At 46.0% G+C, this 21,960-nt stretch overlaps 1 protein-coding gene across 2 annotated transcripts; it reads left to right on the forward strand.

Annotated features, from left to right (window-relative positions):
• Nucleotides 1–1,755: 1,755 nt before the first annotated feature.
• Nucleotides 1,756–20,319, forward strand: hic2 (hypermethylated in cancer 2). Of its 2 annotated transcripts, XM_011615894.2 has the most exons (4): nt 1,756–1,784; nt 5,789–5,995; nt 12,754–13,187; nt 13,296–20,319. In XM_011615894.2, the coding sequence occupies exons 3-4, from the start codon at nt 12,806–12,808 to the stop codon at nt 14,567–14,569; spliced, it is 1,656 nt and encodes a 551-aa protein (XP_011614196.2). In that variant the 5' UTR covers nt 1,756–1,784; nt 5,789–5,995; nt 12,754–12,805; the 3' UTR covers nt 14,570–20,319. The 2 variants fall into 2 exon arrangements, with proteins under 2 accessions (XP_011614196.2, XP_011614195.2); XM_011615893.2 differs by lacking the exon at nt 1,756–1,784 and having other exon boundaries at nt 12,754–20,319.
• The last annotated feature ends 1,641 nt before the right edge of the window (nt 20,320–21,960 follow it).

The following is a 21,960-nucleotide window of genomic DNA, read 5'->3' on the forward strand; positions in this document are numbered from 1 at the left end:
ACTTAGGGGGTCGTCTAATCATTAGGTCACATCTTAGCTATGCTGTTATAGGCCGAGGCTGCCGGGGTCCGGAAACATGATCACCTGACAGGACCCTGTCACCCCACTGGGTCATGGTCTCCTCTCCTCTCCTCTCCTTTCCTCCTACTCATCAAGCAGACTAGTTATGCTGATTCTTGTGTAGTTTTTCTGCTTCCCCCCCCCTGTTTATTTACAGGTATCGCCGCCTTTCGGAGCTGCATGATGACCTCCGGCCCCGCTGACCCATTGTATAGTGTATTTTTGTGTGTGTTTCTGTGCTCTGTGCCTCTCCTCTCCTCTCCTCTCCTCTCCTCTCCTCTCCTCTCCTCTCCTCTCCTCTCCTCTCCTCTCCTCTCCTCTCCTCTCTTCTCCTCTCCTCTCCTACCTATTCTCTCCTCTACCTGTCCTCCCCCTTCTCCTCTCTCTTTACCCATCCGGCCATCAGCAGGAGTGTCCCCCTACATGAGCCTGGTCCTGCTCAAGGTTTCTTCCTGTTAAAGGGGAGTTTTTCCTTGCCACTGTTGCTTGTCTGGGGTCAGGCCCTGGGATTCTGGAACGCGCCTTGAAACAATTTTGATTGTATAAGACGCTATATAAATAAAGATTGATTTGATTTGATTTGATTTGATTTGATTTGATTTGATTTGATTTGATTTGATCTTTTCTGTGCTGAAAGAGTCTGTCCCAGTCCAGTTTCAGGTTCCCTCCACAGGTCCAATGTGGGATTTTCCTGTTGTTGACGTCTGCTTGTTTTTGCCGAGCGTCTGTTGACTGCTTGTCTGGGGGAATTAGAGTTGCTCAGGTGGGCCCGTCAGCAGGCCTGCCTCTCCCTACATAAAGGAGAGCAGACGCGCACCCGCCTCCGGTTGCACTGGCGCACAGACCGAACGGATGAGTAACAACAGCCAGGCTCTGTCTCTGCTGGTGCCCCCCAACAGCTTCGGCAATGTGTTGATTCTGCTGCTGAACGTTCTGCTGGCCATGGCCATCGTTTGCCTCAACACCTCGGTGTGCTTGTGCATCCTGCTGAACCGGGCGCTGCGCAGGGAGAACCGCTTCATGTACATGCTGAGCTCCTGCCTTAGTGACGTCTGCACCGGGGTCTCCTATTTCTACGTGGGCGTCTTTGATGTGACGGAAAGCTTCGACTCTCCCACTAGAACCTTTCACATCGTTCCCACATTCCTGGGACTGTCCTTCATGGCCATCCTCGCTGCACAGGCAGACCGGTACCACGCAGTGGTGTCACCTTTAAAATACGCGCAGCGCATGACCAGAAACAGAACCCTGGGGGTCATAGCTGCCTACTGGGTGTACGCTTTCTTTATTGTGGCTGTGAGCAACGTGGTGAGAAGTAACACCGCCAAATTGATCACTGGTTATGGGTCTTTTATTGGGAACATATTCGCTGTCATTATTATGATTGGGTTGAATATCAGACTCTTCATTATAGCCAAGTTCCAGCTGGAGAAGGAGCCGCCGTCCGAGGAGAGGGAAAACAAGCGCTCCTCGGTGCATCTCGTCCTGGTGGTGGCGGCGCTCTTCTTGGGAGCCTGGCTTCCTTTATTATTTCTCATTTTGTCGTGTAGTTTCACAGTCTGTTACAGCTTTAAAAACGAAGGCACTAACCCTTTTCGCATTCTGCCCCGGGTAAACGCTTCCCTGACCCCCGCCATGTACATCAGAGGGTGCAAAGGGCTCAGAGAGATGCTGCTCACCCAGGTGAGGAGAGGATGCTGCAGGAGAGGGACGAGGAGGAGGAGGTGAGAGAGGATGCCACCTTCGCTTAAGATTTCAGAGTGCGCAGATTTTTGGGCTCTTGCTGTGTTTTTTCTTTTACATCTTTTATAAAACAACAATTTCAACAGTTGACCGGTATCTTTTGATCAGAAATGTGAGGGGAAATAACTTATTCTCTCTTCCTTAATGCGTCATTCTGGACAAACCTGGCGCTGAGGATGCAGTCACCCAATCCCACTAAAGCTGGAAACATTTAAAAGTGAACTGCTTTTAAATTCTAAAACTTTTAAATCCATGTTAACTAATTGGATTTATGCAATTGGGGAACCACGTTGAGTCGGACATCGCAGACAACTTCAGACTTCTTTCTTTGTCTAAAATAATTTAACTAGTGTATTTCTTTTAAAGAACACAGCAATCGCCTCTATATTTGATTTAAGTCCTCAAATGACAGTATAGCTGGGAAATCCATGAGAATCTTCAATAAACATGCTCTGTGTTGAAACCTTGTGAAAACATTGAGTTAATGGGTGCAGAATTATCTAATCCTGTTGATTAAATTAATGTTTAGTCAAGATTAGGCTTCGGTAGAAACTGCATTTCCCATAATAACCGCATGTTTTTAAAACTAAATAACAAATTACTATTACAAATTAGCTTTACATAGGTCCAGTATATAATAGAGCAATTGTAATTTGTATTTGATGCTTGAAATGCGCTTTAGTTCAGAATCTCTACAACAACATGTAAGAAAACAGGAATAAACTATTAAATCTAAACCCAGATTGAAATTATCTGCAAAATAGAAATGCAGAAGGTCCTCAAAACACCATTGGACATGTGTCTTGATCCTATAATGTCTATTGTCTGTCTGAACAAAATCCACCACTCAATGTTTTTAAATGATACAATGTAAAGATGATGCAGTGAATTAAACCTGAGTGGTTAAGCTATATGACATCTGACCCCTGTATGTGTGCAGTCAGGCTGGGAAGCTTTTATATGATAAAGATCATTCACATTCTGCTAATCTTGGTTATTATCTGTGTTTATATCAGGTTGTCAACTGGATTTCGAGTTGGAACTGTGAGAATGCTCAGTTCAAATGTAACAAGAAAAGACATTTTTCATCTAATTAAACTGTATCTTGAACTCTCCCATCTTAACTCGACTGCGGAATCTTTCAGATTGTATTTTTAACCATTTGATCAAAGGAAAATGCAACACAACACCATCCTTATCATATATTAACCTATCAAACAATAACACAGGAGCCTGAACAGTAATAATACACACTGTTAGAAAATGGACATAAAGCATATGTGGTGACATTAAGGCCAGAATCTATGCATCACATAAAATTTGACCAGATGGTGAAGTGAAAGAGTTTCTGCTAACAGGTATAAGCAGCTGTGTAATGGTACAGACTGGTATAATCCCCCCACACTTTAGCCCCCACTCCCCCACGCCCCCCGCCCCCCCGCCCCAACAACACTGCTTACATGTTTAGATCATTGATTTTGTGTGGGACCCTGAAAGATCTCACTAAGGTCACCTAATTTCACAAACCCACATTATTAAATGAAATATTCAACTAAAAGGAATGTAGCTGATCTGCTACAACCAGGCCCATTTGATCTTTTCTGTGCTGAAAGAGTCTGTCCCAGTCCAGTTTCAGGTTCCCTCCACAGGTCCAATGTGGGATTTTCCTGTTGTTGACGTCTGCTTGTTTTTGCCGAGCGTCTGTTGACTGCTTGTCTGGGGGAATTAGAGTTGCTCAGGTGGGCCCGTCAGCAGGCCTGCCTCTCCCTACATAAAGGAGAGCAGACGCGCACCCGCCTCCGGTTGCACTGGCGCACAGACCGAACGGATGAGTAACAACAGCCAGGCTCTGTCTCTGCTGGTGCCCCCCAACAGCTTCGGCAATGTGTTGATTCTGCTGCTGAACGTTCTGCTGGCCATGGCCATCGTTTGCCTCAACACCTCGGTGTGCTTGTGCATCCTGCTGAACCGGGCGCTGCGCAGGGAGAACCGCTTCATGTACATGCTGAGCTCCTGCCTTAGTGACGTCTGCACCGGGGTCTCCTATTTCTACGTGGGCGTCTTTGATGTGACGGACAGCTTCGACTCTCCCACTAGAACCTTTCACATCGTTCCCACATTCCTGGGACTGTCCTTCATGGCCATCCTCGCTGCACAGGCAGACCGGTACCACGCAGTGGTGTCACCTTTAAAATACGCGCAGCGCATGACCAGAAACAGAACCCTGGGGGTCATAGCTGCCTACTGGGTGTATGCTTTCTTTATTGTGGCTGTGACCAACATGGTGAGAAGTAACACCGCCAGAATGATCGCCGGCTATGGGTCTTTTATTGGGAACATATTCGCTGTCATTATTATGATTGGGTTGAATATCAGACTCTTCATTATAGCCAAGTTCCAGCTGGAGAAGGAGCCGCCGTCCGAGGAGAGGGAAAACAAGCGCTCCTCGGTGCATCTCGTCCTGGTGGTGGCGGCGCTCTTCTTGGGAGGCTGGCTTCCTTTATTATGTCACACTTTGTCGTGTAGTTTCACAGTCTGTTACAGCTTTAAAAACGAAGGCACTAACCCTTTTCGCATTCTGCCCCGGGTAAACGCTTCCCTGACCCCCGCCATGTACATCAGAGGGTGCAAAGGGCTCAGAGAGATGCTGCTCACCCAGGTGAGGAGAGGATGCTGCAGGAGAGGGACGAGGAGGAGGAGGTGAGAGAGGATGCCACCTTCGCTTAAGATTTCAGAGGGCGCAGATTTTTTGGGCTCTTGCTGTGTTTTTTCTTTTACATCTTTTATAAAACAACAATTTTAACAGTTGACCGGTATCTTTTGATCAGAAATGTGAGGGGAAATTTTGGATTTATGCAATTGGGGAACCACGTTGACTCAGACATCGCAGACAACTTCAGACTTCTAAAATAATTTAACTAGTGTATTTCTTTTAAAGAACACAGCAAGGGCCGCTATATTTGGTTTAAGTCCTCAAATGACAGTATAGCTGGGAAATCCATGGGAATCTTCAATAAACATGCTCTGTGTTGAAACCTTGTGAAAACATTGAGTTAATGGGTGCAGAATTATCTAATCCTGTTGATTAAATTAATGTTTAGTCAAGATTAGCGCTTCGGTAGAAACCGCATTTCCCATAATAACCACATGGAGGCAGCAGAGCGCTTTGGCACCGCGTCATAGCGTCGAAACTGATGACGTCTAAACCGTAAGCAAAAGACAGTTTAAAGTGACACCATCCTAGCATCAACATGCGCCTCCCAATCAATGTAATTGATAAAGTAGACAACATGGACAATGAAATAAATATTTTTGTTTCACCGCGCCGAGAGGGCTGAGGTCACCGATTGGCTGAAGGCCTCCTGGATCCTGTGTGCTGAGGAGGAGCAAACGGTGCGCTTCACTTCCGCACATTTATTTACCTCGTACCTGCACCACCAACATCACCAAATGATCCCCTCCACGCTCCACTATATGTCCGGGCCCCGTGGTCAGATTGGTCACAAATGGCATGGTGTCAATTTGAGTCGAATAAATAAATAAATAACTAATAAACAATGAATAAACAATCTGAGTTGTTGCGTCTTTTCTAATGAAACGTGGCCTCCCAATAAAATACTCCTTGTGATGATGCCCAACCTGCAACTGCTTAACGAGGCTTTTATTTTCTATTATTCTTTTCCAGAAGATGCTACTGAGCGTCACTTTTACACTTTACTGTTTTCTTATTTCTTACTGTTTCATTTATTTATATTAAATTTTCGAGCAACATCGCGAGGGCTACAGAAGTCATTTTACATCATATTGGATTATTTATATACTCTGTTACATCACAAGTATTTTTTTAAAAAAATACTCTTTAAACTAGTTACTATATTTCGTGCAGTGTAGGTCTGCAGTATAGAGCTGCTGGGGGAGGCCTGAGCCACTCTCTCTCTCTCTCTCCCTTTCTCTGTCTCTCTCTCTCTCTTTGCCATCTTTGCAGGTAAAGTTGCCAGGGGCTGAGAACGTGGCCAAACCCTCCCACAGTGGGATGTTTTCTCTGCAGCACTCTGGGCTGGTTTCTATTCAAATGTGGGTCAGGGGTGAGGAAGCCTAACGTCATAAGCTTGCAACATGGCGTCCCGAAGGCTGTGAGATGAGCAAGAGGATGGTAAAGAACGCATGAGAACGATCCTACCGATGTAATAAGGTATTTAAACCAGTTTGTTTCTGATTTGCGGTGGATGTGGAGGTGTATCAAGGCTGGTTTGGTTCGATTCGCAGCGGCTGCGATTTTTTCCGCGACTTCGCTTGTGTGTTTTTTTCCACGGCGTGCCAACAAAAAAGGGGCTCCATTGGTGCCTATTCTTGATTTACCAAGCAACCACCACGCTTAGCCGACAGATCGTGTGTTTTTGCGCGAGCATACAGCGACGAATTCTCCAAATCCACGTTGAAAATATTGCGCTTTTACGCATTTTCCCCTTTTTTGCGTAGCAGGGTTGCAGCAGATGCCCCCTCAGCGTATACCACATTACTACCAGGCTGCCCAAACCACAGAAAAGATCCGCTCCCCGCAACGTTTCTCACGAACATTTCCACGCACTCCCAGCCGTTTTCCGCTTCGCGTATATCCAAATACGTTCGATCGATCCAAAGACTAAATGTGCGTATTAATTCGATTAATGGTCGTGCGTAATGATCACACCGGGGTCTTCCTTGGATCGCCATGACGATCGACTATCGTGACAATCATCGAGATGTTTAGGTCTTGCCTATATTGTGATCTGCATTGTTTGTATAGCGTATTTCCATTAGGTTGGCAGTTAAAAACACTTACCTGGATTTTCCCCTCAATGCGGGGGGAGGAAATCATATACACGCTGTGTGGTTTCAAACGCCATTTTTGTTAAACGAAAGGTATTTCAAAGGGAAACGTATGTGCATTCAGGACTCCAGTATAGGTGGGCTCCTGCTGTACATCGACCATCTTTGTGGTCGCCCACCGTGTGGGTGGAACGACAATGGGACCACAAGCTGCTGCTTTGGGTTGAGACAGCGTTCCATGAAATTGATTTCACAGAAGCTCCAGAAGTAGCTGCATATTACATTTTTTCTTCTTTAATGTCAGAAAGAGTGCAAACCACTGACCATTGTGCTCAGGTGTGGAGGGATCATTGCCATCCAGGTGATTAGGAATTTCTGCCCTGCAGCTGTTTTTGCTGCTAACATGCAAATCCCACAACAACCCACGATGTTTACTCCTGTTTCCTTTATTTTGTTTGTACGCCTGTACGTTCACGTGTGGAAAAATACCTGTCTGGATGGTGAATTGAATTTTTTGTTGCTGAAGTCGGAATGTTCCATCAGAAGCCACTGGGTCTCACATGACCAGTAACTATACAGTCTGCCCATAAACCAAAGGTCCACAGATGATTAGGCACAGATTATGTCATTTAAGTGGCAGCCACTATCATTTTCAAGGCCTTATCTTTAGCATGAGTAACTTTTGTGTGCTATTTTTAAGTGTTAAAATTGGATTTTCCTTCTATTTGGGCTACTTTCACCAACTACAACATTCAAATGAGCAGTTTTTCTACCTGAGACTATTATTTAGACAAACTAAGGGCCAAACTGTGCCTTTTTCAGTGTAATACATCCGTATTCTGACAAGACTGTGAAAGCATTTGAATTAGAAATGATCGTGATGACGCTAATACAACATCTGTAACAACAATCGTATTAGAATATACAGAATATAAATATACTCGATGTAATCAATCCAGGTTAATTCAATTCTTAAAGTTTGTGCTATGTACGGACGACACGCTTCCTTTTAATCGACCCCTCCTTTTTATGGTGTGATGACGCCAGACCACCCTCGAGCTTTCAGGTCTTGGCAAGCCACGCTATTTACACGCGTGTCACACGTAGGTGTATCTAATGACGGGTATGGAACAAAATCATTTAGAAGTAAACAAGTTGAGTCAGCTGAGTCCCTCCGTGTGACCACTTGTATTGATTATTTTGCGTTAAAATTGGTGCTGGGGGGTGTAATGTGAGGCCTGTGTGCGTGCGACTGTTATGAATGGGTGCCTTCCTCAATTCTCAACACACACGTACAGTGTGTACATTTGTGATCACGGCTTACCAATGCATGTGTGGGTAGCTACTTAGGCTATATGATCTGCTGACACGTTATACAAGGACTTAGATTGTGCGAGGAGGTGGTATCTGTATGGACCCATCTGTCCCGGGCTGCCCGGCAGAGTGCAGCTTGGTCTGCGGAGTGGCTGAAGCACCTCAGGGCAGGGTTGTTGTTCTTTAAGAAGAAGAAACGGACTGTGGAATGTGGTGCTGATAGCCAGAAGGTTATGTAGCATTTAAAGTAAGGAGGAGGAGGAAGCACGGGCGGTGGTGGTGTGTAAAACCATGGTCCGTAGCACCACTATTAAGTTAACATGCCATCTTTTGGTTTTAGCCTAAGCCTTAAACTCTTGGTCATGTGGTCCCACTGTTTTTATTTCAGTGGCTGGCTGTTTATTTCATCAAGCTATGTTCTCTTCAGACAGAGGCCACTCTTGTACTAATCAGTCTCAATGTTGACTTGTTGGTCAACTGGCTGATTACTTGACATGGCGGTTACTTCTAACACGTGTCATTTGCTGGCCTGATAGACAAACATTCTCATTTCATTTTATCAATATATTTTTTCCAAACTTCCTTTAAATGTGCCGATTGAACACCCGATCCGAGGTGTGCTGCTGCGGTGTCAGCCTTTGAAACAGCCACACCTTTGCAATTAACTGTCACGTCTTGGTTTGTGCCTTTTTAAAGTTCAAACTATTTATGTTTTTACAGTCCCTTTCCTTCTGCATGTGTGTTAGTGTGTATAGTCAGTCTAATAAGTGTAGAGAGGTGTGGCGGGTAATTAGTTTGACTTGTGCGTGTATGCAGCAGCAGCAGGAGGTGTGGGTCAGAGTCTTGCCTTTTTCCTCCTTGGCTGCCCTGATTGGCACATATGAGGTACATGGTGACCATTGTCCCCCCTCCTGGGATGAAATGGACGCGGCTCTTTTCAATCCACTGCCCCCTCGGCAGGACTTGTTTGTCTGCAGCATTGGCTGAGCCACACGACATAAAAATGAGCCTTAATTGAAACGGCTCGGCCCCGAGTGGAGTAGGCACGCCCCTGACGTTTCAGCTGCAGACACTAGCATTTGCCCTTTTAAAAAAATAAATTTTTTTAAATTGAATTGTTTGTGCGGTGTTCATACCGATTAGACCTTGTAAAACTGAAAGCAGCATTAAATGTGGGGGAATCCTACACGCTGCTGAAACCAAATGTTTCAGCTTGGCTTGTAAAAAGTGGTTTCTACTTGCATCTGCATTTCCAAGATGGTAGATAAAGGCCCCATTTACACAACAAGGTTTCAGAATTGGTTGTAAAACAGTTCCTCATGTCGATGACCATGTATGGGAAGACTACCACCGTGCAGAAAGACCACTTCAATGCTGCAGTACACATATCGGGACAGTAGTTGGCGGTAATTTGCCAGTATGCGCAAATAAAGAGGTGCGTGATCACACCAGTGAAGTTTTTCTAAACAGCGATTTTAAGGGTGAACACTGAAGTGTTCCATTGGAGGGATGACGACGTAGAGTTGTTTCTCCTATAAAACAAAAAAAACATTCAGAAAACATTGATTAGGAGTCGTGCCAGCTTTCCTCTCGTCCCAATGTTCTTGTACGCTTGCGTGTGGTCTATGGCTACTCATGCAAGCTCCGCTTTGCCTTTATACAATAACGACTACGGCGGCGTTTGTGAAAGCCTCCAGTGTGGAGACCATTTTAACGTCGCTCCAGTTTTCGTATTAACTGCCTATGTGTTTATACCATAATGCGCTGTCAGAAAAACCGCCGTACGAGACTTGAGTCTTGGATCATTTTGCTTCCTGCATGCATCAACCCTACCCATGAGGCAGCGTCAGCCATGTTGAAACGGCTGAGAGGTGGTTGCTCAGTGTATTCCGAACTGGCTTTGTACCATCCCCCTAACCCTTCCCCCACTCCCTTTGCCCACCGGCATACTCTCTGGGTGTGTGAATTTAAGTGTGTGCTACGTGCATGTTTAAGTGCACTGTCTCTGTATGTACATGCACACAGGGAGGCTTTTTCCCTTGTGTGCAGTTCAGGTTTTCTTTCACCGCCTGCTTCAGTCTTTATATACACATTAGTCTGCTCTGACCTGTTGATTGCCACCTCCATATGCTCCATATACAAAATATTGAGGAGAGCCACTGGTAATAACGTTCCAAGGCTGGATGTTTTTTGTTTTTTTTAAAAACCTTGTACAGCCTTGCTTTTTATTGGTTGTTTAGCCAATGACCTTTAACAGTAGCAGGGTGTGTTTTGTTATTGCGCCACAGGACTTTGCTTCACCTCTGCCCTCTTGCCTGGCTCTCTACCCTCCACTCACCAATCTCCCACCTTCACTACAGGAAGACGGATTCTGAAAGGTTTACTAGCTCAAAGTTTAATCCAAATCCCCTTGGGAGGAGGGAAACGGATGCATTAACAGGAAAGGGTAAATGAAGTTAGACCAGATAGTCCAGATCTCTGGCATAACCAGTGTAATTGAGTGCAGGCTGACATTAATTTAACTCCTCGGGCCCTGAAACTAGCTTATTTTTGACACACGGATATCTGTCAGTGTCTCGCAGATCTGCATAAACATCCCGGTCTGTGCATCTTCAGTTCTTGAAAGATCTAGAGGTTAAGCGCTGGAGTGCCGTGCTTTTAAAATGAGGTTTGCCCTCTCTGTCATTAAGCCACAGTCAGTTTTCCAAAGGTTAACACTGCAGGCAAGGTAAGCTGATACTGTGCCTGTACTCGAAGGGCATCTACTGCGGTCTGCTCTCCAAGCCTGGAGCTGTCTTTGGAAGGTATGTGGTGCCATATTTGGTCAGAACAAGTATTGTTTCCCATGACTGTCATGATCAATCAAGCTGCCGTCTTCTAACCTCGCTGCCAGCTTCTGCAGCACTCTTAAAAAAGAGAGTCTCTCCTGACTAGATCTGGGACTCTTGTGATGCTGCAAAACAACACAAGCATGATCAGGAAGTGAAAATATTACCATTAGTTATCGTATAATGGTGGTTGCCCATCTGTCTGCTCTGTGGCATTAGGCTGGCCTTCTGGGCAGCACCATTGGAAGGGGAGCCGGGCCTAACCCACCCTGGCTGCATATAGATCAGCCATAATCCATTAGCAGCTCCCTGAAATCCAGCCGGGACAGCACAGCACTGGAGGGGCTAGTGGAAGAGGGTAGCTGAGTGGATGATGGGGGAGGAGAGGGAGTCGGAATGAGGGATGAGAAGTGGAGGGGTGGGGGAGCAGTCTTTTTTTTTTATTTTTTTGCTGGCTTCTGTACTGTGAACCCAGCCCCCTTTTTATGTCAGTCTGCTGGAAAAGCCTCTTGAATCCTCCCATAAAGCCTGCAGAGGTGTCTGTGTACGTTAAGAGAGAGGCTTGACTGATATATGGCTTCCTGACTGGCATCGCAGCGGAGGCCCTTCTTTCACTAACAGCCCCTCTCTCCGTGGCTGCCTGCAGGGTTGAGTGGCAACCCCCCCCCCCCCCCCCCCCCCAGCACGTCGCGGGATTAAGCAGCGTTGGTTGTGTATTCGAAAACACTCATAATTCTCACCGGCGATGCCGTACTATTTCTGAGAAGTGTCTGCGTGCCCATTGAGAGGCTGGTGAGAGCAGGAAAATGGAGCAAAAGGGAAAGAGCAAAGCAAAGATGGGGGAGGGGAAAAGAAAGTGTCGTAGCAGAGGAAGCAAGCCCGGGGCTGGACGTGAGAGAAAAGGTGTATACAGCCCACAACGATGGGCCATCTGGTCTTTTTCCGAGTCATTCAGATCGGTGCGGCTACTGCTGGTGGCTGGTTCACGTGAGCCGGAATTTGTGCTGATTCAGTGAAATCATCATTCTGCCCCACACGTGATCAGTAGTCTGGGATACGCAGCAAAGCGTCCGACACTAGCCTTACACTATTTGTGCGGTGGCTTCAGATTGTAATGGCCTCCTGTTGCCTCCTGTTGCCAGGGAATTGCGTATATTCACAAAAAATAAGTCTGTTTGTTTGGGGCGATGGTTTGAACCCACCTCCAGCCCAGCAATGTCGGTTAGCACTGCAGAAGGTTAAATTCAACATCCACAATGACACTCGTGTTGAAAAGACTGAACAGGGCAATACTATATGTTGAAATGTAAATGAGCTTCATCTGTCCCACTTCAATAGATGAGGGCCCGTCAGGTGTTGCTGTCCTTGTCTTTGCACCGCACCCTCCTCCCACCTTTTTTTTCCTGCCCTGGCTTCTGTGTAGTTTTACCTGCTCAGGTGTCACCTAATTCCGCCTCCCCAGCCCCGATGTGCCATCAACCCCCATCTCCAGACAATAGGGCAGGGCTGACATTACCATGACCTAATGGATACTAGAATGAGCCGGGTTTCCAAAGAGGGCACCCGCTGAAACTGGAGTTACTGCACCGAGACGTGGAAGACAAACTGTTAAAAACGTGTTACTTTACCCTCCTCTTTCCTCCACCCTCTGGCTTTTGTGGCACAAAAGTGCACAATCACAATGCGACCCATGTAGGGTTGCAGTGACTTTGAGACAAAAGGAAGATGAGAGGGAGGAAGAGTTTCGGTGTCAGAGCTTCCAAATGATTGAGCCACAGTGTGCTAATTAGCTCATTTAACTTCAAAGTGAATATATGCTTTTCTTTTCATTTGAAATTCTGCTTAGGTCTGTTAGAGCTCTTTGGTTTATTAGTTTCCCACTTGAAGTGCTAGAATGACACATAACTGACGGGCTGATTGGCTGATCAATACCCGATGTATGCCACTGTTAACCTGGCCACCTTTTGATTTTTCTTTCCTTTTTTTTCCCCTTATGCAGCTTTAGGTGGTGCTCGTGTAGGAAGAGAGAGACGGAACGAAGGAAGGTGGAAATGGAACTGCCAAATCATGCCAAACAACTGCTGCTGCAACTCAATCAGCAGAGAGCCAAGGGCTTCCTGTGTGACGTTATTATCGTGGTGGAGAATGCTCTCTTCCGCGCCCACAAGAACATCCTGGCGGCAAGCAGCATCTACTTTAAATCGCTGGTCCTTCACGACAACCTCATTAACCTTGACACGGAGATGGTCAACCCCTCCATATTCAGACAAGTCCTGGACTTCATCTACACTGGGAAGCTCCTGTCCTCCTCAGACCAGAGCAGCGAACAGAATTTTAGTGCCCTCTTAACCGCAGCCAGCTACCTCCAGCTTCATGACCTTGCTGCACTTTGCAGGAAAAAGCTCAAGCGCAATGGTGGGAAACCTCTGCCAGGTAAACCCTCCACCCCGGGTCCCCTCAGTCGCTTACGCCTCACTAACCAGCGCCTTTCCTCCTCTACCCCTTCTGGACCTAACAACCACTATCCTCCTACTCCTTCAGATGCTGACCAACCACAGCCAGATGAAGGCCTTCGGGACAAGCTCTCAGATGATGAGATGTTTGTTGGCAGCTCTGGGAGAAATGGGGGGAATGGAAGCAGTAACGGTAACCTCAGCAGTGGGGGAAGTGCTGGCGAGCCAGACCTTGGTCTTGACCTGTCCAAGAAGAGCCCCCCATCAGCGGGCGCAGCCACTGATGCCCTTAGCCCCCATAGTAACTCCCAGGAATCCCCACAATCTGCCTCAGTATCCACAACCAACAGTGCCTCACTGGATGACTCTGCAAACCTACAAGGTGTCGACACTTGTGGCTCAGAGAACACAGAATTGAACTCCTCTAAGGCCTCAGAGGAAGCTCAAAACCACGATGGCCCTCCACCCCAGAAAAAATCCCGACAGGGAGCTCGTAAGAACGAATGGCCGAAGAGAGAGGTGTCTGGGTTAAAGTCTGAAGATCACGACAGGCCCCTGGTTAACGGAGTGATCGTGGGCCCCAAAGATGGCCGCTCCTCCGGGGTAAAAGGGGGAAGCAGCGGCAACTTGGCCTCCGATCAATGTAAAGATGAAGAGGAAGGAGAGAACGGACAGGAGCACACTGATGAGAGCGGGCAAAGTGATGGGGAGAGTGCAGGTGGTGGTGGTGGTGGTGCTGGTGGTAATGGTAATGGAGGAGGAAGAGGAGGGGGACATGGCGCCAACTATGTGTACCGCCAGGAGGGTTTTGAACCAGCATTCGGCGACAACCTCTACGTGTGCATCCCATGTGGTAAAGGTTTCCCCAGTTCCGAGCAGCTCAACGCTCACGTTGAGACTCACACCGAGGACGAGCTGTACATCAAAGAAGAGGGGGGGACTTTTGTGAAGGAAGAGGATGAGGAGGAGGCCGAGGACCTGTCCGCCCCGATGGGTCCCTCCAACTTTGCTTCTGAAACGCGTCCGTTCAAGTGCACCGTCTGCAGTAAGAGCTACAAGGATCCAGCGACGCTGAGACAGCACGAGAAGAGCCACTGGCTGACCAGGCCGTTCCCCTGCAACATCTGCGGCAAAATGTTCACCCAGAGGGGAACCATGACGCGTCACATGCGCAGCCATCTCGGCCTTAAGCCATTCGCGTGTGAAGAGTGCGGCATGCGCTTCACCCGCCAATACCGTCTCACAGAGCACATGCGCGTCCACTCGGGGGAGAAGCCCTACGAATGCCAGCTTTGCGGAGGCAAGTTTACCCAGCAGCGCAACCTCATCAGTCACCTGAGAATGCACACCTCACCCTCTTAGAAATGCATCAAGCCAAAGAACTCTGGGAATTAACAAAATTCACCCCCCAATACCCCACCCCCAATACCTTTTTGACAAACTATCGCACACATTATCGCGCAGACATGCACACTTCAATGCGATTCCTGTTTACGACACCTTTGCTAAGTGAATGATGTAGCTAGCGGCCACCGCGGGCTCTCGGTGTCTGTGGAAGTCTGAGCGTTGCAAGGATCACGTCATCATTTCTTTCAAGCAATGCATGCGGCCCCTCTCAGGAGTTCTTGAGGGGAAAATGACTCCTGTCTCTCTCCAAAGGCATGCTGGAATGGCGTGGCTACTGGTTAGAGCTGCGAATCTGTCAAATGTGAATGTGGGTACTCGTGAAACGTCAGGCTCCCTCGCACGATGCCCCTCAGCAGCCTTTTGTTCTTCTACCTTTCAGCATCGAGTCTTTCAACTTTTTCAGATGGCCCCTGATAAAGCCGAGGCTCCCCTCTGTATTCACACCGCTACTATAACCAAAAAACCTGTGCAAGCAAAACTGGCAATAATTCAGCAAAAAGATGAATTCTACCCTGACAGCTTTATTTTCTTTTTTTTTTAAATATTGGTGATTGGGATTTCTATGTAAAGAGGAGGGGATCTGGGTTTGGGATTGTGCTTTAACTCAAAAATCCTGGCGATTCATGCGGAGATGACATGGATTATGTTTTACGTTAACAAACTCCCAAAGGCCTCTCTTTAGCTGTGCCGAGGAATCTGGAGCGGATTCTCCTTGTTTTGGGGTTTTCCTGCTGGCGCTGCCGGGAGTGAGTCCCGGTCGGAAAGATGAACCCCTGGAGGTACTTGTTTTCCTTAAAGAACTTGTAACGCTTCAGTGAATGTTTAAACTGGAAGTCTTGGGGCGGGATGGGGGGGGGGGGTCTTTTTGAGGGGAAGGATTTGAGTTGTGTATTTTGATGAGGGGTTAAGAAAAGGGTGTTTTAGGCTGAACATCACGTTCAGTGGGTACGTTTTTTTGTCTGTAAAGCTTTCCTCCCCTCAGAAAAAAACTAGAAGTCTATTTATATAGGCTCCTAACCTTGCTACCTCTGAAAACTTATGAATTCTTGTTGATTAGTTGAAAGATCCTATGTAATTAACTGTACAAAGTGTGTAGATTATGGTAACTTTTCACCTAATGCTTTAACCTGCCCATCTCTCAACACAGGTTTTTAATGCTCAAAGATTTTACATATTAATGTTTGTTTTAGCTGTTGTTTTTATTTGTCCAATATAGCTTTTTTTGGTGCCCTGGACAGTGTGGCCCCACCTCAAAGTGTACTGTAGCTTCCTGCCCGGAGCAAATAGTGGTTAGTTAGTCTAGATGTATAGTGTTCCAAAGATCTTATGAATGTTGAGAACAGAGCTAACTAACAAACTTTGCTAGACAAGTTCATAACCAAAGCTTTTAAAAAAAAAAGATGTACTTAAGATATATAGCATACTAAATTATTTCATTTTTGAGTTCTTTTTTTGCTGTATAAAACAAAAGATGACTTATATTCTATGTCCAAAAGCAATCCACTCTTTTTGATGGAGTTTTGGTCAAAGACTCTTGATACTGAGGAAGGTTCTTGTGGTTTGCAAGGAAAGCTTGTGCTGATTGGTGGGCCGGTATAATAGGTTTTAAAGGTTTTAAGACATTCTCCCCATTCTCCCCTGTGTTTTTATTTCTCCCCCCCCCCGTCAATTTCTTTTTACCCAGAGTCCCATTTTATATTCCCCTGACTTTACAAACAGGACAAGCTGACCTTTGACCTGTTCTGTTAAGACCAAAAAAGAAAAAGGAAAAAAACTAGAAATTTCTAATCAGAATTTTTAATGTGAAGTTGCTTGTTAGTTTATTGAGCCAGACTTGTGAAAAACTTGTTTAAAAAAAAAAAGAAAGAAAGAAGGGAGAAGCAGAGATGCACTGGACAGTTGGACTTCTCACTGGTCTCCTGCAGCATCCTTTACTTTCCTGATCGTGTTGGGTTATATGGCAGAACTATTTTAAGTTATTTTAAACCTCAAGTTTTACCTCATCGCAAGTAGTCGTGTTTTTGACAACGGCCCCTCTGGTGAGGCTTCACTGAAACCTGTCCAGTGTATCTTCAGTTACGCTGTGGTGCATGAACCTTCACTACAAGTTTTCGCTATAGGCATTCCTTTATTATGTTTAACTGTCTCTTGATTTTTATTCCTCTCTCTTCCTCATGTTACGGTCTGTGAATTGTTTGTCGTGTTAGGGATGCAGCTACAGTTACACAAATATCACCGCCGTTTTAAGGTACCTGCGTCCTGGACTCCCCGAGGGGCGTTTCTTGGTTCTGGTGGGTGTCGTCGTCTTGCTGTTGAGCAGTCACAGCTGAGTGGTTGCGTGGTACATCGACGACATCCTCGCTCTCCCCATCCCCAAACTAGACATGTTGTCTCCCGCCTCTTCCATTGGGACCTCTTCAAGCTTACGAGGGAGTCCACAATGCATTGCCTTCAAACGTTCCTGTACATGTCGGCACTTAACTGCAGTACAGCGTAATGTCTGTCATGTCGGAGGTGTTTTGTTTGTACAGCAAGACCTTTAGCCATCTCTGCAAATAACTTTTGCAGCCACATTCGAATGCTTGCTTGTTTGACATAATGAAAGAAGAAGAAAAAAAAAAACTTCGAACTCCAAACTGTGACCATACTACTACTTATTACTACTAGTACTACTACTATTCAATTACTTCAGGGATTGTTCTGCATCTGTGAATGCGGGCTCTCAGCTACATTTGTAAGACATGGTATTGTATCAATTTCTCTGTATTTTGAATCATGGGAAAAGCAAATCACTAGTTTCATATTTAAGATAAAAGGGGGGTACTTTTTTCAACTAACAAAGAGTCTTGACAAAGGCGAGGCAGCTCAAAAACAAGTCTACATTTTATTTAGTAACACAATATGTTCAGAAATAGTTGCAAAGTTGTACAAAGAAATACGAGAAAAAAAAAAAGCTCATACCCAAATTCACAAACTATTTTTTAAACCAAAGCACATTTGAATGATAATGGAACCATATGTGGCTCTAAAGAAAAAAAAAACATATGTATTTATCTCATTGTTTACATGAACTTTTACAGTTTTACAGACCTCAGTTAAGGCTCGGCCAGTCAGAGGTGGCGTGTGTTTTTCCTTTTTTTTAAAAAAAAAATGCTTTTCCACAGAGGGTGCTGCCAAAACAAAAGCGTAACGTCAACATGGGCAGAGAGGCCACTTCTACATATTCAACAAAGAGGTGGGGTGCGAGGTTTGGGGGGCCACCCCCCTCTCTGCCAGCTGGCTTTGGGGTGACCCTGCGCCCCAGTCCCTCTGCCCTCTGGCCTGTGCTCAGATGGGACAGCAGCAATGGGGGGTGGGCAGCGTGTCCTTGATGTATTACCATTGTTAGCGAGGGTCCTTAGCTCAATGTTGTCTCAGTTTACCCAAAATGCACTTGAGGACGAGCTTTTGCTGGTTGGGTGTGTGGGTGGGGCTGGAACGGTCCTGTTTTGCATGGTGGTACATCCTAAATACTGGCGACTGTCTAACCTACCCAAGAATGTAGCCCCCCCCCCTCCCCCCACCCCCCCCGCATGAAAACAGGCATATCTGGTAGTCTTAACTGTGAATATTATTGTCATACGTCTGATTTTTCCAGTGGGTCAGAACCTTTTTTTTAAGCTGCCTGTGTTCTGTGGGTCAAAGCAGCACAAACCTCTGCCTGGCCGGGTCTCATACAAAAGTTGGTGCAAACACTTATTAACAGTGTTCTTTTCTCTTTCTCTCTCTCTTTTTAAAATCAACTGTCTGTTGTCAGTGATGAATGTATTTATTTCTGGTTCCGCCCTCACCTGCAGAGAATTAATGCTCAATGTGTGAGACTGGTGGAGGCAGGACCCTGTTTTTTTTTTTGTTTGTTTTTTTTTAAAGCGGATTTAAAGCTGAGAATCAAAAAGACACAAACATATCCATTAACCATGATCTGTGAAGTTTTTTTTTTTTTTGTGGGAAACCAGATTTGTTTTCTAACTCAATAAAAGGCCTCTGGCATTTAATATCTTCTCAGTTACACCTGATGGTCTGTAGGGTTTTTGTTCCACTGAATTTTCTTTTCTCCTGTTTTTATTTTCATTTTTCCGCTGAATGACTGCACACCAGGGAAGTTGAACTCTGCGCCCGTGTGTGTGTCTGTGGACGCAGGCAGGACACTGTGGACCTGCCTGCGCAGACAGGAGGCTACTGTATCTTCTCAAGTTTGCTCATCCTGGGTGTTGCCACACTGCTGCCATTGTTATGTAGGACATCAGCATCAGAAACATGCACGTAATCATCACCTCTCCTCCTCTCTTTGTCTTAAACCACTCGCCACTTCTTACATTTCTCCCCTGTGATCTTCTGTGTTGGATAGGTCTTAAAGGATTTTAGATTTTTGGGTAAGATGGCTTTACTAAGTGCACTTTGTATGTTTTTCAAAGCTTCTAAAGACCCATTCTCATATCAGTACCTGACTGATGGTTTACTCTTTCTCTTCTTACCTCATCATTGTTTCTGTGTTTCTGTTGAAGATTCATATCATTATGCAGTGTTAGAAAAGCTTTAAAACAGATCGTGCAACTGAGAGACAGCTGATTGAACTCTCACGCATTCGAGTTTGGTGGTATTATGCTTAAACACTGTGCAGTTGTTGCTATTGCCAGACACTTTTTGTACAGCAGAAGGGCTGGTCTGTCCAGTTATTATGAAGATGCTCCTTTCTGTTTGAGTATGCTTTGGCAGACTGAAACCAAAGCCAGTTTTAAAATGGCCTCCGGGGCTATTAAAGCATTACCAACCCCCAGTTACACCAGACCCCCCTCACGCTTTAGGCCTGTGCCCCTTTGTTCGATTGCACACGTGAACATCCTGCATTTGACCTCTCATATCAGTATTTACTGTTTCTCCTAGTAATGTTGGTCTGACGCCACAAACACCAAAATTACCTCAACTCAGTGTTTACAGCTTTATGCTATCTTGCCATCACTTCTCAACATTTAGACTTTTTTGCCGTCCATAACCAACATATGCTTTCCCAAACTGTTTTAATGATAAATGCATGCATTTAATACTCCTCCCTTTAATTGCAAACTGTCAGCATGGAGTGTTTTGCAAGAATGGAAAGATTAGCTGCTAAAAGTAGTACTTGGCGGCGCTGCCCACGGAGTGGTCGCACCCAGGTTCCTCCTTGGAGGAGAAGGAGCCTTTTAATAATGTGTCAGGATCTGTGGAGGGAGAGGCTCTGGAATAGACATGTAGGGTCTTTGACTGTTGAATAATTAAAGGTTACAACCCTTCCCCTTTGGTAAACACACTACATATGCATAGGGCTACACACCCAGGTGCATCTCTGCTGACAGGCGCGTGCGAGCGCCTCCCCTCATGCAAACACCAATGCCGCCGTCTAGTCTTGGAACAAAACCTACCCTGCACCAGTGTTGAAGGTGCGACCCTTTTACGTGGCTTTTGGCAGCACCCAGGCTGGGCTTTCTCTCTTATCTCCACTCCTCTGAGAACTTGTATTCAGGTCAGAGCCGCCGCTGTGCACAGCGAAGGGGCTCGTGTAACTCAAAGTGTCATAAAAGTGTAATACGGCTGACCTCAGCACTCACAACCTTGCAGTCTTAATGTACAGCAGTGACGAAAAATAAACTGTTATTTTATGATCTTTTCATTAAAAGCTTGATTGAAAATTTTTGTGTTCCGACTCTGTCTTCACGTCTTGGTCCTGGAAGATAAATGTGCCCCGGCGTCACGGATCCTGCTCCCTAAATGATGGTTAATGTCTCGTTTCTCATCACGGATCTGGTATAACAGCTTTGTGCAGTTTGCTTTTGCATTAATTTGTGTACATTTTGACTAATGAGGTATATGCACACATGCACATCCTGCATGCACACTTCCAGCAAACCATCAGAATGATGGTTAATCTCTCACGACTGCAGAATTCCTCATGAAAATGCCCCATTAACAAATGCTATTGCTGGCCAAAGTTGGGTTTTCCAGATCCATTTGCTCCTTGGAGCTATTATTATTATTATTATTATTATTATTACTATTATAATAAAAAAAGGGTGTAGTTTTATATCTCAGGCAAGTGGAACTATGAAGCAGTGATGGGGGGGCACAATCACTGAGCATTGTGACAGCCCAAGACCTGAATAAAGCCATTTTGCCTGTCACCATCGGATCACCCGATCACGGCTTTAAGCTGTGCAAAGATGTAAATTTCACCTACTGGACTGATTATTCAGGCAAAAACATATCAGTAAATGCATTAATATTTAAACGCAGCTAAGAATGGCACCTTGCCTTATTGGCATGGATTTCCGGTGTTGTCTCTACCTCCCTTGATGAGCACAGACCCAGCTGTGAGACGGGGCCTTTTCCGGCCTTTTCGGTGCCCTGCCCCCCCCAACTTTCAGTTCCTCACATCGCTTTAGATGCCCTGTTCAAACGCCTGCGGCTATAATTGTGTTTATGTAAAATATTTGCATGTTCATGTTGACAAAGTCCTCAGGTAGATGTGTTCAATCGCCCTCCCCGCCTCTCCTACGTGTGCATCACTGCCATCCTTGTTCCTTCTCGGCTATTTAGCGTTTCAACCCCGTCATCCTGTCCATTCCACTTATCTCCTCTGCGTTATTTCTCATCTGTGTGTCTGAGGCCAAAGTGGAGCGAGCTGGCACATTTATTGCTCTCCTGTGCCATTACTGGTGCACTGTGCCCTGAGAGGTGTGACAAGTTAAATGACCCTGAATGGGAGGTCGCTAGGAAACAATGGCCCTGGTGACGATTGCCCTGCCCTGCCATCCCCCACTCCAGTCCCTGCTTCTTTTAACATCAGCGCCAAGTAAACATAACGGTGAGGGTGTGTTGGGGGTGGGTAGGTGGGTGGGTCGGCACAGGGTGGACATTGCCCACGGCAAAGGCCGCGAGTGCCGCTTGAGCTGCGTGGGGTCACTTGTGTTGATCCTGGAGCCAAGATCAGCGACACACTGTCAGATTCAGATGTTGTTTCTGACTCTATCAGCTGAAGAGTGAGGAGCAATCTCCATTTAAACATGCTTTCTTATTCCAGTGGGCTTTTGAGCATGAGTGGAATTTACCAAGATCTGCCCAGGTGGGTCCAGGCTTGCCTCTGCTCGTCTGAGATAGCCCTCTATAATCTGAGGAATGTGGAAGCCTGGCCTGCCCATGATGGGCAAGAGAGATGGACAGTGTCTGTTATAAGTAGCATGTACACACACACACACACACACACACACACACACACACACACACACACAGGGGACCCACACCCCCCTTTATCTCCATTGCCAGATGACCCTCTT

Source organism: Takifugu rubripes, chromosome 21 (genome assembly GCF_901000725.2).
Source record: "Takifugu rubripes chromosome 21, fTakRub1.2, whole genome shotgun sequence".
Lineage (NCBI taxonomy): Eukaryota > Metazoa > Chordata > Actinopteri > Tetraodontiformes > Tetraodontidae > Takifugu > Takifugu rubripes.

Coding starts and splice junctions, on each gene's coding strand:
- hic2 (XM_011615893.2), top strand. CDS start 12,806: ATGGAACTGCCAAATCATGCCAAACAACTGCTGCTGCAACTCAATCAG.